The following is a 15,509-nucleotide window of genomic DNA, read 5'->3' as shown; positions in this document are numbered from 1 at the left end:
ACCCTGTTCTCCCTAACTAGGAGTGAAGGGGAGAAATTGTCCTCCACTTCACTAGCATCTTCCTCTATAAGGACATCTTCAGAGGGGTTGTCTCTAGCAAACTCTGCCAAGAGCTCCTGGAGCTGTACTTTGGTAGGGTTTGAACCAGTTTTAAGTTTCTTGATTCTGTAGAGAGTCCTTAGCTCTGACATCTTAAGGTGCAGGTAAGGTTGAGCTGTCTCTTCTGCAGCAGACATTATTTCTCTAAAAGTTGGCATACTTTTTAAGAATCTAAAACTATCTCTAGAACTTAATCCAAACTTTTACAAGACTTTTAAACTCTAAAAGAAATGCTAACAGGGACTAACACAGGGCCCTAGCAGGACTTTTACAAATTTAGAAAAATAGCTAAAATTTCAAAAATCAGTTTCTAATGACAATTTTTGGAATTTAGTCGTGTGATCAGGTATTGGCTGAGTAGTCCAGCAAATGCAAAGTCTTGTACCTAACCGCTGATCCACCAATGTAAGTGCGGGTAAACCATTTTACCCATGTACTGGACACATACCTGTGTCCAGCTACATAATGGTAACGCCGTACCTGAGCATGTTTGGTATCAAACATGTTGGAATCATACCCTGATACTGATGCCAGTATTGGTGGCATGATTCTATGCACTCTGGGGGCTCCCCCCCCCCCCCAGTATTGCTCCCACCAGTCTTCCCAGGTTTATGGCCAGCCCACGCTGCTGCCACCCCTCAGACAGGTTTCTGACCTCCTGCTGCTTGACCAGCTGAAGCAGGAGAAGGCAGAAGATAGGATTTCCTGTGGGAGAGGGGATAGAACACCCTCTCCCCTTAGAAATAGGTGTTACATGGCTGGGGAGGGGTAATCTCGCCACACCACTGGTTTGCTTTCAAGGGCACATTTGGTGCCCTCTTTGCATAATCCGGTTTGCACCAGTCCAGTTACCCATGGTCCCTGCTCTGGTGCAAAAACCCATAAAGGAAAGGGCAGTGACCACTCCCCTGTCCATCACCACCCCAGGGGTGGTGCCCAGAGCTCCGCCAGGTGGCCACTTGATTCTTCCATCTTAAAAGCAAGATGTGCCGAGGCCCCTGGGAGTATCTGGTTGGTCAGGACAGGTAGCTGACATCAATGACACCCTCTGATAGGTGGTCACCCAGTAGAGTGACTGTAAGGAAATGCCTCCTTGGCATGGTTACCCCTCTGCTGATGCTATGTTTTGAATTGTAAGTGTGCTGAGGCCTGCTAACCAGGCCCCAGCACCAGTGTTCTTTCCCTAACCTGTACTTTTGATTCCACAATTGGCACACCCTGGCATCCAGGTAAGTCCCTTGTAACTGGTACCCCTGGTACCAAGGGCCCTGATGCCAGGGAAGGTCTCTAAGGGCTGCAGCATATCTTATGCCACCCTGGGGACCCCTCACTCAGCACAGACACACTGCTTACCAGCTTGTGTGTGCTGGTGAGAACAAAACAAGTAGACATGGCACTCCCCTCAGGGTGCCATGCCAACCTCACACTGCCTATGCAGTATAGATAAGTCACCCCTCTAGTAGGCCTTACAGCCCTAAGGCAGGGTGCACTATACCGTACGTGAGGGCACCAGTGCATGAGTACTGTGCCCCTACAGTGTCTAAGCCAAACCTTAGACATTGTAAGTGCAGGGTAGCCATAAGAGTATATGGTCTGGGAGTCTGTCAAACACGGATTCCACAGCCCCATAATGGCTACACTGAAAACTGGGAAGTTTGGTATCAAACTTCTCAGCACAATAAATGCACACTGATGCCAGTGTAAATTTTTTTGTAAAATACACCCCAGAGGGCACCTTAGAGGTGCCCCCTGAAACCTTAACCGACTATCTGTGTAGGCTGACTGGTTCCAGCAGCCTGCCACAACCGAGACATGTTGCTGGCCCCATGGGGAGAGTGCCTTTGTCACTCTGAGGCCAGTAACAAAGCCTGCCCTGGGTGGAGATGCTATCACCTCCCCCAGGCAGGAGCTGTAACACCTGGCGGTGAGCCTTAAAGGCTTACCCCCTTTGTTCCAGCACCGCAGGGCACTCCAGCTAGTGGAGTTGCCCGCCCCCTCCGGCCACGGCCCCACTTTTGGCGGCAAGGCCGGAGGAGATAATGAGAATAACAAGGAGTCGTCACTGGCCAGTCAGGACAGCTCCTAAGGTGTCCTGAGCTGAAGTGACTCTAACTTTTAGAAATCCTCCATCTTGCAGATGGAGAATTCCCCCAATAGGGATAGGAATGTGACCCCCCTCCCCTTGGGAGGAGGCACAAAGAGGGTGTACCCACCCTCAGGGCTAGTAGCCATTGGCTACTAACCCCCCAGACCTAAACACGCCCTTAAATTTAGTATTTAAGGGCTTCCCTGAACCTAAGAATTTAGATTCCTGAAACTACAAGAAAAAGAGGACTGCTGAGCTGAAAAACCCCTGCAGAAGAAGAACAGAAGACGCCAACTGCTTTGGCCCCAGTCCTACCGGCCTGTCTTCTGCCTTCCAAAGAAACCAGCTCCAGCGACGCTTTCCAAAGGACCAGCGACCTCTGAATCCTCAGAGGACTGCCCTGCTTCAAGAAAGACAAGAAACTCCCGAGGACAGCGGCCCTGCTCCAAAAAGACACCAACTTTGTTTCGAAGGAGCAGATTTAAAGACCTCTGCAACTCCCCGCAAGAAGCGTGAGACTTGCAACACTGCATCCGGCGACCCCGACTCGACTGGTTGAGAACCAACACCTCAGAGAGGACCCTCCAGCGACTCCGAGACTGTGAGTAACCAAAGTTGTCCCCCCTGAGCCCCCACAGCGACCCCTGCAGAGGGAATCCCCAGGCTCCCCCTGACCGCGACTGTCTGACTCTGAAATCCCGATGGCTGGAAAAGACCCTGCACCCGCAGCCCCCAGCACCTGAAGGAACGGAACTTCAGTGCAGGAGTGACCCCCAGGAGGCCCTCTCCCGTGCCCAGGTGGTGGCTACCCCGAGGAGCCCCCCCCCCTTGCCTGCCTGCACCGCTGAAGAGATCCTGTGGTCTCTCATTGAAAACCATTGAAAACCCGACGCTTGTTTGCACACTGCACCCGGCCGCCCCCGCGCTGCTGAGGGTGTACTTTTTGTGCTGACTTGTGTCCCCCCCCCCCGGTGCCCTACAAAACCCCCCTGGTCTGCCCTCCGAAGACGCGGGTACTTACCTGCTGGCAGACCGGAACCGGGGCACCCCCTTCTCTCCATTGAAGCCTATGTGTTTTGGGCACCTCTTTGACCTCTGCACCTGACCGGCCCTGAGCTGCTGGTGTGGTAACTTTGGGGTTGCTCTGAACCCCCAACGGTGGGCTACCTTGGACCCAAACCTGAGACTTGTAAGTGATTTACTTACCTGCTAAAACTAACAATAACTTACCTCCCCCAGGAACTGTGAAAATTGCACTGTGTCCACTTTTAAAACAGCTATTTGTGTTTTATGTGAAAAGTATATATGCTACTGTAATTATTCAAAGTTCCTAAAATACTTACCTGCAATACCTTTCAAATGAGATATTACATGTAGAATTTGAACCTGTGGTTCTTAAAATAAACTAAGAAAATATATTTTTCTATAACAAAACCTATTGGCTGGATTTGTCTCTGAGTGTGTGTTCCTCATTTATTGCCTGTGTGTATGTACAACAAATGCTTAACACTACTCCTTTGATAAGCCTACTGCTCGACCACACTACCACAAAATAGAGCATTGGTATTATCTCTTTTTGCCACTATCTTACCTCTAAGGGGAACCCTTGGACTCTGTGCATGTTATTCCTTACTTTGAAATAGCACATACAGAGCCAACTTCCTACAGTGACTAATCCCCCCTGGTAGGGCTATTTAGGGACTCCCTATTGGGTGGGTCCCAAGATTCAGCATGCAAGACTCCAACTGGACTCTTCAGCAACAACTTTTTCTGCTCCTGGCCTCGGGAACTGTTGCTGGACTCTTCAGGAACCATATAAGCCTGCAACTCCTGAGACAACCTTGCCTTGCAACATTGTTTTTCTGGCTCCTTCCAGCAGTTGCAACATTTCCACAGCTGTGCATCCTCTGGGGTTGGCAAGAAATAATCTGCACCAAAGAAGCAAGAAGGAATCTTGACCTGTTGAAGTTCACACCTGAGGATAATAGCCTCTGTTGCGACCTGCACAGCCTCGATTTATGCTCTTAGCCTGCTTTTTTTCCATTCAGTTATGTCTTTGGCTCGTCCTCTAGTATCCTGGAGTCCACATCATTCCTGAGCATGTCGGTGTTATATCACAACTCTGTTTTAAAATCCACCATGTTTTTATAGGTCCACTCTCTCTTCAGTTTATTTTCAAAGGTCATGAGACTGGACCTCAAGGCTATCTTGGTGATGGCCTTGGGAGACAAATTACTGCCTGTCGAGTAGATCGCAAATTGTGGTGGGAGAGTTAAATCAGTGTTCTTGTCCAGCAAAGGTGATGAAGTAATTAGTCACCACATTGTTTATTTGATTTTTCTTTAGAGATATGAATTAGCAAGACAAATTATACCCCTCCTTTTTTTTTTCTCACATGAAAGGAGGCAAGAATCCTCAGTGAGTTGTGTCTCTGAAAAATCCGACCCTAGTTTAGCCACCTGGTGAGGCTTCTCCAGGTGTGCCCTGGAGCGGAGTTTTATGTTAAAGTGGAGCTATGGGAGGTCTGCATTCCTTTCTGCATCATTTCTCTAGAACAAATTTCCCAGTAGTTCAAACATCAGCAGATGTCCTTCTCTTGTGTATATGGTCAAAACCATCATCCAATTCCAAACCTTGTACTGCTAGAGGGTAGGCAGAATCTTTAAGATGGCAACAGTCGACTGAGAGTCTCCTCACCATAGTCCTCCCCCTGCCCCCCCAGTTGAGACTACTTCTTAGATTACCCAACGTTTCATTAGCCTGCAACCTTCTTGCACTTGATTTTCAGGTGGTTTGGGGGCACCGACAGCAATGTCTTGCACTGTCTGGGGTATCAGTGACAGGTGGCCCTGCATCTCTTCATGCTGCCCCCTTTTCGGGTCCCGCAGCTCACATCTTGTGATGTCAGTTTACTCACCTTCCCAGGCCAGCTGATCCTCTGGGCTCCTTGGGAGGCAGCTGAGTGCAACCCTCGGGTGTCTCCTCGGATTCCTTGTCGATCCTTGGTGCTCGATCTTTGTTTCTCCTCATCGTCTAAAGCCTGTTTCATCGACATTCCAAAATATTCGGCATACGTGTCTTGTTACAGAAAGATCATGGCACTGCAGTTGCTGCACTCTTGCCTTCAGGGTCCAACTTTTCCTTGTTTGGATGGGTTGTTTCTCTGCTGTATCCTCTAGTTTACAGTTAAACCACAGCAGTTCACCTCATTGTCGCTGTGATGGCAGCCATGCACCAATACCTTTTTTTAACCACAGAAAAAAGAACTGGAAGTCAAGAGCAAATGTCAAGACCAAATACCAGTACCTTTTTTGTCTCTTACTGAGTACTTGTATTTTTTGTCTGCAAGCTTTTTAATTTTATCTTCTGAGACATCAGTTTCTTCAACGAGGCCTTTTTATTTTCCACAAGGTCTTGTTCTTTTTTGTCTTAAAAATAATATACCTGTCCTTTAGGATGGGGTGAGGGGAGAGTAGACATTTTGAATGACTGTTTGACAGGCTCTCTGTGTGTGCTTTTATCTTTCTGCACTGGGGTCTAGTCAGGGCCCGGAAGCATGACCATGGTGAGCAGGGTGTACGTGACACTCACACTGCCAAATACAGTTCCTGACTTAGCCCCCTGCTTTCCTCTCCCTCCCCAGCTCATTGTAATCTAAGCAAGCAGCCTATAGTGATCGATTAGTATAGCTTGGTGTTATGGGTGCAGATCAGAATGTGGAGGAGTGTCTTTCTGCTGGTATGTTTGTTAATATTGGTGCAGATTTATCCATCATGTTCATGACACCACCGGCCTAGAACTGGACCTAGAATAAATAATTCTATAACTGCAAAAAAGACTGCAAATATTAAGCACTAGCTGTATCGTAGTTGATGAGGTCATCAAACGAGACCTATTTTGGTGCTGGAATGTGGTTGGTTCTTGTGACATGGGTGGTTGGTATATTGATGCATGTCTGGCTTTGTGAAGTGTATAGTGGTTTCTGTGGTCTGATTTCTAGCACTCGGGAGTGTATGAGCTAGAGGTACCAGACGTTTTTTAGTTTGCTTTTAATAATGTATATTGCTGGAGCATTTCCGCTTGACTTGTTTTGAAGATTCAGAATATTGGTGTTAGCCCGTGTCTTTGTAGGTGAGGTGATGCTATTTATACTAGGCAGTATATATTTGCAGAGCATCTCTGAAGTACTTGAGGAAAGAGGCACTAGTACTGCAGAATTGGGGTGGAGATAGTAAAGTTTCTATGTATCTATTTTTAATTGTGTGCTCTTCTTATCTGGTACTTGTCGTTAGCATAACCCTTGCCTATCTCTGGTGGCACTGTTTGGCGATCTGCATGTGGCTGTTCCTTTGGTGTATGATGCATTTCTTTGAACCAATCACAGGCTGTGGAAACCTGATGTCTGTTGTTGTTCTCAGGCGGGGGAGGATTTGACGACTCCCGGGGCAGTCGGAGAGCCTTTGGCACTGGTTACCGGCAGGACTATGAGAAGCGGGATGATTACAGGGGCGGTGGAGACCGCTATGGTGATCGATCAGAGCGGCGTGACGACAGGGACAGGTGGACTGACTCTTCCAGGGATGATTTCCGACGAGAGGAGAGAGGTAGGTGTCCTCTGCTGGAGGGTGTTGTGAAATGTAAGATGTTTGGGCTGGGGTTACAGCCAGATATCACTTTCAGAGATGGCAGTTGCTAGACCTTTACTGGCAAACTTGAGACTGTTTAAGTTGGCTGTTGAATTATCTTTTCTAATTTGTCTTTCCAATTACACTTTTCACTTGTTTTGGACTGTTGATCTCACATCAGACTTGCAACCTTCAATGCATTCCCAGACCTTGTTTTTTTTTTATTGCCTACAATTGAATCTTCTAAATGTTAAATCTGCCATTTTCCTTATTAATGTGTACACAACAGGACGTTTAATCTGCACAAACTTTACCTTCTTGAACTGTTGTCCCTCTGTCTGATAATTTGGTCATGTGCAACTCTTGGGTGTCATACAGTGAGCTTTTGTTTTATTATTTTAGTTAATACCGAGGTCGCTATAACAAACCTATGCAGCATATAGTTTGACACTTTGGGTGCTTCCTCTTTGGTTGGGCTATGTATTGTAATTTGGAATGTGTTAACACCTGGGATCTAAGTCCAGCTCTGTGGAAAGCAGCACTTTACATATACTCTGGTTGCAGGTCATTGTCATTATTCAGTCATTCTTTTACCAACTGAGCGAACCATTTCTGTTCTGCTTCTTTTGATTTTTGGTCTAAGAGTGAGGGCAATAGAAATGTGTGTGGCCTCCTCTAATAAGCCTCTTCTGCACTGTTTTTGGTAAATATCTGCTTAGTCTTTTTTCCTTTTTTTTTTTCTGCTCTGAAATTACCCATCTTTAATGCCAAGAGATTAATCATGCAGATTATCGTCTCTAATCCAGTCCTTTTGTCAGGGCAATAATGATGGTACTTAGGCTTTTTGGATACCATATCCTTTTGAAATCTACTCGTATTGCAGACGGTGATGGCAGCCTTTAACTCACCAAATGGGGCTCTAAGACTTGTTTTTGTGATGACCAGTTTTTGTTTGACATCCCTTATCTTTCCTTGCACATTTGGGCATCAAGGGGTATTAAAGAGGTCTCTTCAGTATCCATCCTAGTTATAAAAAATAGATTTCGGGAGTGTGAAGTCTCCAAAGCTTAATTTTCCACACAATATTTGGACTTGTTTTATGAAATAAGATTTTCTTTTAGCCATGTGAGTGCTGTTTACTTAATGTGAAGGGGAAGTTCAGAAAAAAGCATTTGGGGCTTTAGTTATGAAATATGTTCTGTGTGTCACTAACTCTTCTGAGGTCCTCATCCTAAGACGAATCACATCTCCCCTGTCCATTGCTTGAACAAAAGGAAGGAGAAAGGTCCAGCGTTGTTTCGAAGGACGTTCAGGCAATCTGACACACTGTCTGTGGTTGAAAATTTGTAAGCTTATGGGCAATGCTATTGCTGAGATTTAAAAGCGGACAAACTTGGAAGACACCTCCAGAACAGAGCTAGTGGGTGCTAATAAGTGCGGTTCTCTCCAAAGTGTTGACATCATGGTGATGCTAGAGTATGTACATGTTCAGCACAGAAGAAAATTAAGAATGGCATTTCTAACAGTCAGGCTATGCCTTCAGGTTGCCAGAACTTTATTTTAAGGAAAATATTGTTTGGAAACACTGGTCTCTGGAATTTGTATATATATCTCCTCCAATTCCACATCTCCTGAAGGAGGTCTCCTATTCCAAGCCATACAAAGCCCCAAAAATTCTCGTGGATCAAGACTTTCCTTTCCAATTTGTAGTACCTGTAGTACCTGGGTCTTATGCAGCCATTAGATCACACAGGAGACAGCAATGATTCGCCACTCCAGCTGTTTCTTGCTGAACTTAACCACATGGCTGTCGGATTCTCTACATGACATTTAAACCGTCTTGATGTCAGCTTAGCCATTGTGAAGAAAGCCAGACACCCTCCCACAGGTTATTTATATGCTTTAGAGGGCAAAAGGATTAGTGTTGGGCACAATTGGCAGAATTTGATTCTGCTGAATTAGATTAAAATTTCACAAGATTCTGTGAAATTCCACAATGGGGCGGCATTGGGCATTTGGCACAATTTTCTTAGTGCAAAATGCACCCTCACGTCTAAACATGAATGCACTTTGCGCACAGAAATAGTGCTGCCAGATACCAAATGTACAGCAGCGCATACCCCTCAGTGCCCTTCCATACTCCGCAGCAATCACTGCAGAGTATGCAAGAGCGCCGAGAGGTATGCCCTACACTCCAGTTATCTCTGCAGAGTATGTAAGGGGCACTGAGGGGGTATGCACTGTAGGGCACACCTGCCTATAGAGGATCTGCATAATAAGAGACTTTTGCCTGCAAGAAAAAGGTCTTATTTACATTCTTTCTGCCTAAAAATCACTTGCAGTTAATCTCTGATAAGGTACTTTTGGCTATCATTGCTTCTTACTGTCCACTTCCTTCAGGCAACTTTTTAAAAAAAATACCAGTGATTAAACATTTCTTAGCAGGCCTTAATTGCAGGCCCTCCAAGCCTGCTCTTGCTTCTTTCCTTTCAGATTGATTGAACTACATTTCAAGTCTATGAAAAAGGAATATCTGAAACACTAAACCTAAAATGTTGCTTTTAAATTAATAAGGGTGAATGAGTCAAGCTCCTTGTACTGAACGACATAAGTTTCCATTGCAACAAGGTTCCCCTGATGACCAGTGCCTTTTGTGTTCCAAAAGTTATTTCCGATCTTCCTATCAAGATGCCATTGTACCATAAAATTCATTGCATAATTTGAATTTAAAGAATCTCTGCCTTATTTCTTACAGAACAAATGTCCTAGGCAGAGCCAGGCCACCTCTCATTATATAGCAGTTCTTGTTGGAGCAGTCAAAGTTTGAAAAACAGTAGCTCACCGATAATTCCATATGTTTGCTAAGTACGAATAGATACTGTGACTCCTAAACTTATAACCTTACTAGTTAGGTTTACACTTATGCCTTGTAGCAGGGGTAGTCTCTTAAAGTTGGGTTAAAAGAGGGGCCTGGAATAGCCCCTGCCCCAAACTTCCCTAAAAAGAGACTAGAAGTTAGGGCGGATGGGCACACCCTACAACACTCTAACAGGTGTTCAGTACCTATCACATCTCAGAACATGGATTGTCCCTATGATGATCTCACCTTCCAGGAATTGAGGGAAGTGTGCAAGAGTAAGAACCTTAAGACAGGGAGGAACCCTAATAAAACTCTGCTTCTTAGAATGCTCCTCCAGGATGACCAGGAACAAGCTGGTAGCCAGGAGGAGGAGGAAGTCTTAGCCCCTGTGTTAGAGAGCATGTGAATACTGAGGTGAGTCAGGAGGGTTCCTCATAGGATCACAGGGTCTCTTGTAAACCCCATAGTGTAGCTGGGAGCACTACAGGTAGTTCCAAGGGTGGCCATGTCAGTAGGCCTATCTTTGTTCCCAGGTGACTAGTTCAGAGGGTTACCAAACCTAGAGACAGATCCTCATCCTGCCACTCGTGTCACCTCTGTATTAGGCTGCAGCAGCAACAGCTAGCCCTAGACAGGGAGGCCTTGGCAGTGGAGAGAGAGGGAGGCAGGGATTAGGGTTCGCACCGATTGGTGGAAGCAGTAACAATGGTTTCGGGGAACCTAGGGTCAGGGAGGACTCTCTTGATTCCAGAAATCTTTGTAAGGTTGTTCCCCCATACAAGGTGGGGGGTGACAATCAGTAGTGCTGTGCTGCTCTGGAGAGGCCTGTAAAGTTCAGAAGGTCCCCCAGAAACAGTGGGCTGCTATTCTTTGGCTCTCCCTCTCTGACAAGGGTAAGGATATTGTAAAGAAATGGCTCCCTGTTGCAGTTACCCCCCACTTTTTGCCTGATACTGATGCTGACTTGACTGAGAAGTGTGCTGGGACCCTGCTAACCAGGCCCCAGCACCAGTGTTCTTTCACCTAAAATGTACCATTGTTTCCACAATTGGCCCAACCCTGGCACCTAGGTAAGTCCCTTGTAACTGGTACCTCTGGTACCAAGGGCCCTGATGCCAGGGAAGATCTCTAAGGGCTGCAGCATGTCTTATGCCACCCTAGGGACCCCTCACTCAGCACAGACACACTGCTTGCCAGCTTGTGTGTGCTGATGGGAGAAAATGACTAAGTCGACATGGCACTCCCCTCAGGGTGCCATGCCAACCTCCCACTGCCTGTGGCATAGGTAAGTCACCCCTCTAGTAGGCCTTACAGCCCTAAGGCAGGGTGCACTATACCACAGGTGAGGGCATATGTGCATGAGCACTATGCCCCTACAGTGTCTAAGCAAAACCTTAGACATTGTAAGTGCAGGGTAGCCATAAGAGTATATGGGCTGGGAGTCTGTCAAAAACGAACTCCACAGCTCCATAATGGCTACACTGAATACTGGGAAGTTTAGTATCAAACTTCTCAGAATAATAAACCCACACTGATGCCAGTGTTGGATTTATTAAAAAATGCACACAGAGGGCATCTTAGAGATACCCCCTGTATTTTACCCAATTGTTCAGTGCAGGACTGACTGGTCTGTGCCAGCCTGCTGCTGAGAGACGAGTGTCTGACCTCATGCGGTGAGAGCCTTTGTGCTCTCTGAGGACAGAAACAAAGCCTGCTCTGGGTGGAGGTGCTTCACACCTCCCCCCTGCAGGAACTGTAACACCTAGCAGTGAGCTTCAAAGGCTCAAGCTTCGTGTTACAATGCCCCAGGGCACTCCAGCTAGTGGAGATGCCCGCCCCCTGGACCCAGCCCCCACTTTTGGCGGCAAGTCCAGGAGAGATAATGAGAAAAACATGGAGGAGTCACTGGCCAGTCAGGACAGCCCCTAAGGTGTCCTGAGCTGAGGTGACTCTGACTTTTAGAAATCCTCCATCTTGCAGATGGAGGATTCCCCCAATAGGATTAGGGATGTGACTCCCTCCCCTTGGGAGGAGGCACAAAGAGGGTGTACTCACCCTCAGGGCTAGTAGCCATTGGCTACTAACCCCCCAGACCTAAACACGCCCTTAAATTTAGTATTTAAGGGCTCTCCCTGAACCTAGAAACTAGATTCCTGCAACAACAAGAAGGACTGCCTAGCTGAAAACCCCTGCAGAGGAAGACCAGAAGACAACAACTGCCTTGGCTCCAGAAACTCACCGGCCTGTCTCCTGCCTTCCAAAGAACTCTGCTCCAGCGACGCCTTCCAAAGGGACCAGCGACCTCTGAATCCTCTGAGGACTGCCCTGCTTCGACGACGACAAGAAACTCCTGAGGACAGCGGACCTGCTCCAAAAAGACTGCAACTTTATCCAAAGGAGCAGCTTTAAAGACCCCTGCAATCTCCCCGCAAGAAGCGTGAGACTTGCAACACTGCACCCGGCGACCCCGACTCGGCTGGTGGAGAACCAACACCTCAGGGAGGACCCCCGGACTACTCTACGACTGTGTACCAAAACCTGTCCCCCCTGAGCCCCCACAGCGCCGCCTGCAGAGGGAATCCCGAGGCTTCCCCTGACCGCGACTCTCTGAAACCTAAGTCCCGATGCCTGGAAAAGACCCTGCACCCGCAGCCCCCAGGACCTGAAGGACCGGACTTTCACTGCAGAAGTGACCCCCAGGAGTCCCTCTCCCTTGCCCAAGTGGAGGTTTCCCCGAGGAAGCCCCCCCTTGCCTGCCTGCAGCGCTGAAGAGATCCCTTGATCTCTCATTGATTTCCATTGCGAACCCGACGCTTGTTCTAACACTGCACCCGGCCGCCCCCGCGCCGCTGAGGGTGAAATTTCTGTGTGGGCTTGTCCCCCCCCCCCCGGTGCCCTACAAAACCCCCCTGGTCTGTCCTCCGAAGACGCGGGTACTTACCTGCAAGCAGACCGGAACCGGGGCACCCCCTTCTCTCCATTGAAGCCTATGCGTTTTGGGCACCACTTTGAACTCTGCACCTGACCGGCCCTGAGCTGCTGGTGTGGTAACTTTGGGGTTGCTCTGAACCCCCAACGGTGGGCTACCTTGGACCAAGAACTGAACCCTGTAAGTGTCTTACTTACCTGGTAAAACTAACAAAAACTTACCTCCCCCAGGAACTGTGAAAATTGCACTGTGTCCACTTTTAAAATAGCTATTTGTGAATAACTTGAAAAGTATACATGCAATTGAAATGATTCAAAGTTCCTAATGTACTTACCTGCAATACCTTTCAAACAAGATATTACATGTTAAATTTGAACCTGTGGTTCTTAAAATAAACTAAGAAAATATATTTTTCTATAACAAAACCTATTGGCTGGATTTGTCTCTGAGTGTGTGTTCCTCATTTATTGTCTGTGTATGTACAACAAATGCTTAACACTACTCCTTGGATAAGCCTACTGCTCGACCACACTACCACAAAATAGAGCATTAGTATTATCTATTTTTTACCACTATTTTACCTCTAAGGGGAACCCTTGGACTCTGTGCATGCTATTCCTTACTTAGAAATAGCACATACAGAGCCAACTTCCTACAGATATGCTTAGTGTCAGAGGAGGATGCTGACAACTACAGTTTTAAAGTCTGCTCTGTTAGAAGGATTTGGCCTTAACACTGAACAGTACAGAGTTAAGTTCAGGGAGATCAGGAAAGAGTCCTCCCAAGATTGGGTTGATTTTGTGGACTGCTCTTTAAAAGCTTTGGAGAGCTGGTTACGTGATAGCAAAGTCAGAGACTGAGGGCTTGTATAATCTGATTTTAAGAGAGTGTGTACTGAACAACTATGTATCTGAATTATTGCCCCAGTACTTGGTGGACTGCGATCTGACCTCGCCCCAAGAATTGGGAAAGAAGGCAGACAAATGGGTCAGAACAAGGGTGAGCAGAAAGGCTCACAATGGGGGGTGACCAGGACAAGAAAAAGGAAACTGGTAAGTCTCAGGACAAGGGTGGGGACAAAACTAAAGAGTCTTCATCAGGCCCACAAAATTCCTCTGGGGTGGGTCCAAATCCTCTTCATCTTCCCATAGCAAAAATCGTTGGTGCTAGGGCTGTAGGAACAAGGCCCATATGCCAGGAGTCAGCCCCTGCCTTAAGAAAAGCACCAAACAAGCCACCACTACAGCCCCCACCTCTACCACTAGTGCCCCTAGTAACAACAGTAGTGGTGGGTCAGGCAGCAATATCAATTCCAAGGGTGTAGCTGGGCTCACTTTAGGAAGTGTGGTGGGTACTGGCTTAGAGAAACTACTGTGGCTGTTTTAGTCTCAGATGGGGCATTGATTTTGCCACCTTTGCTGTCTGTCCCCTTAATATGGGTAAGCACAGGCAGCTGCCCTTGATAAATGGTGTTCAGGCAGAGGCCTAAAGGAACACAGGTGCCAGTGTCACTATGGTGACTGGAAAAAATGGTGTCCCCTGAGCAACACCTACTTGGTCAGCAGTACCAAGTGACTGACTCCCACAACAACAATGTATGCCATCCCACAGCAGTTGTTGTTTTGATAAGTGGGGGGTGGGGGAGGAGCGTGCGTTACTGGCCCAAAGAAGGTTTTAGTGTCCACAGACTTATCTGTAGTGTGTCTCTTGGGGAATTACTTGGAGATTTCAGCTTGTGCTGAAGTGGAGTTGGAGGCCCATGCAGCAATGCTGGGCATCCCAGGGCATATTTTTGCTTTGAACAGGGCTCATGCCAAAAAGAAAGTGGAATTTTGGAGCCTGGAACAATGGCCCAAAAGTTCCCAAAGCCAAGGGTAGGAATGGCAAAAAGTTGCCCCCTAACCCAACCTCCAGTGAGGATTCCCCCTTTCTGGAGGAGGAATCAATCTACTGAAGGGTTAAAAGCTGATACAGCTTAACTTGAAGGTGCAGGGGGGCCTGCCGGGGAGTAGTTCAGTAGGGCACAGCACACCTGTCCCAAACTGGAAAGGTTAAGACAGCAAGCTGTCATTCAGGAAGCTGGGGATGTCAGTGGCACCCCCATGGTGTACTGGAAGGGCAATCTCCTATACTCCGAAGCAAGGGAACCCAAACCTGGTGCCACCAGGATGTTGGCAGTACCTCTGCAGTATAGAGTTTTTGTTGAAAATGGGACATGACGTACCCCTGGCAGTTCACTTGGGGCAAAGCAAGACTTGGGACAGGCTTGTTCCACACTTTCACTGGTCCCACATGTCTGAAGATACAAAGGAGTTTTGTTGCTTCTGTGTCACCTGTCAAGCCAGTGTTAAAACAGATGGCACTCCAAAGGCCCCCTAATTCCACTCTGTGGTTGGGGTGGATATTGTTGCCTCCTCCTCCCCAGACCCTCCCACTGCTTCTAAAAACCGATTTATACTGGTGGTGGTGGACCACACCACCAGGTATCCAGAACAGCTCCTGCAGTGGCAAAGGCCCTCTTGGAAATCTTCTCCAGGGTGGGCTTTACACAAGAGGTGGTGTCAGACAGAGGTACAAAGTTAATGTCTGCATACCTCAAAGCCATGTGGCAGGGAAATGGTGTTACTTACAAGTTCACCACTCCTTACCACCCTCAAACCAATCATTTTGTTGAGAGATTTAATAAAAACTCTCAAAGGTATGATTATGGGACTCTGAAAAACTCAGGAGGAGATGGGATGTCCTATTATCATGCCTCCTGTTTGCTTACAGGGGGGTTCCTCAGAAGGGAGTGGGCTACAGCCCCTTTGAACTTCTGTTTGGTCACCCTGTTAGGGGTCCACTTGCACTTGTAAAGGAAGGGTGGGAGCAACCTCTCAAACCCCCTAAACAAGACATTGTGGATTATGT

The 15,509-nt window shown here is 47.3% G+C and overlaps 1 protein-coding gene across 6 annotated transcripts in view; it reads left to right on the top strand.

The window, feature by feature from the left end:
- Positions 1–15,509, top strand: part of EIF4B (eukaryotic translation initiation factor 4B) — a 520,800-nt gene that overhangs the window by 187,606 nt on the left and 317,685 nt on the right. For all 6 annotated transcript variants that reach the window (XM_069230641.1, XM_069230644.1, XM_069230643.1 and 3 more), the window contains exon 8: positions 6,604–6,789. In XM_069230641.1, the coding sequence (XP_069086742.1) occupies positions 6,604–6,789 (186 nt within the window). The remainder of the gene's footprint in view (positions 1–6,603; positions 6,790–15,509) is intronic.

Source organism: Pleurodeles waltl, chromosome 4_2 (assembly GCF_031143425.1).
Source record: "Pleurodeles waltl isolate 20211129_DDA chromosome 4_2, aPleWal1.hap1.20221129, whole genome shotgun sequence".
NCBI classification, from domain to species: Eukaryota; Metazoa; Chordata; class Amphibia; order Caudata; family Salamandridae; genus Pleurodeles; species Pleurodeles waltl.
The sequence above is the reverse complement of the archived record's forward strand: the minus strand, read 5'-3'. Positions and strand labels throughout refer to the sequence as shown.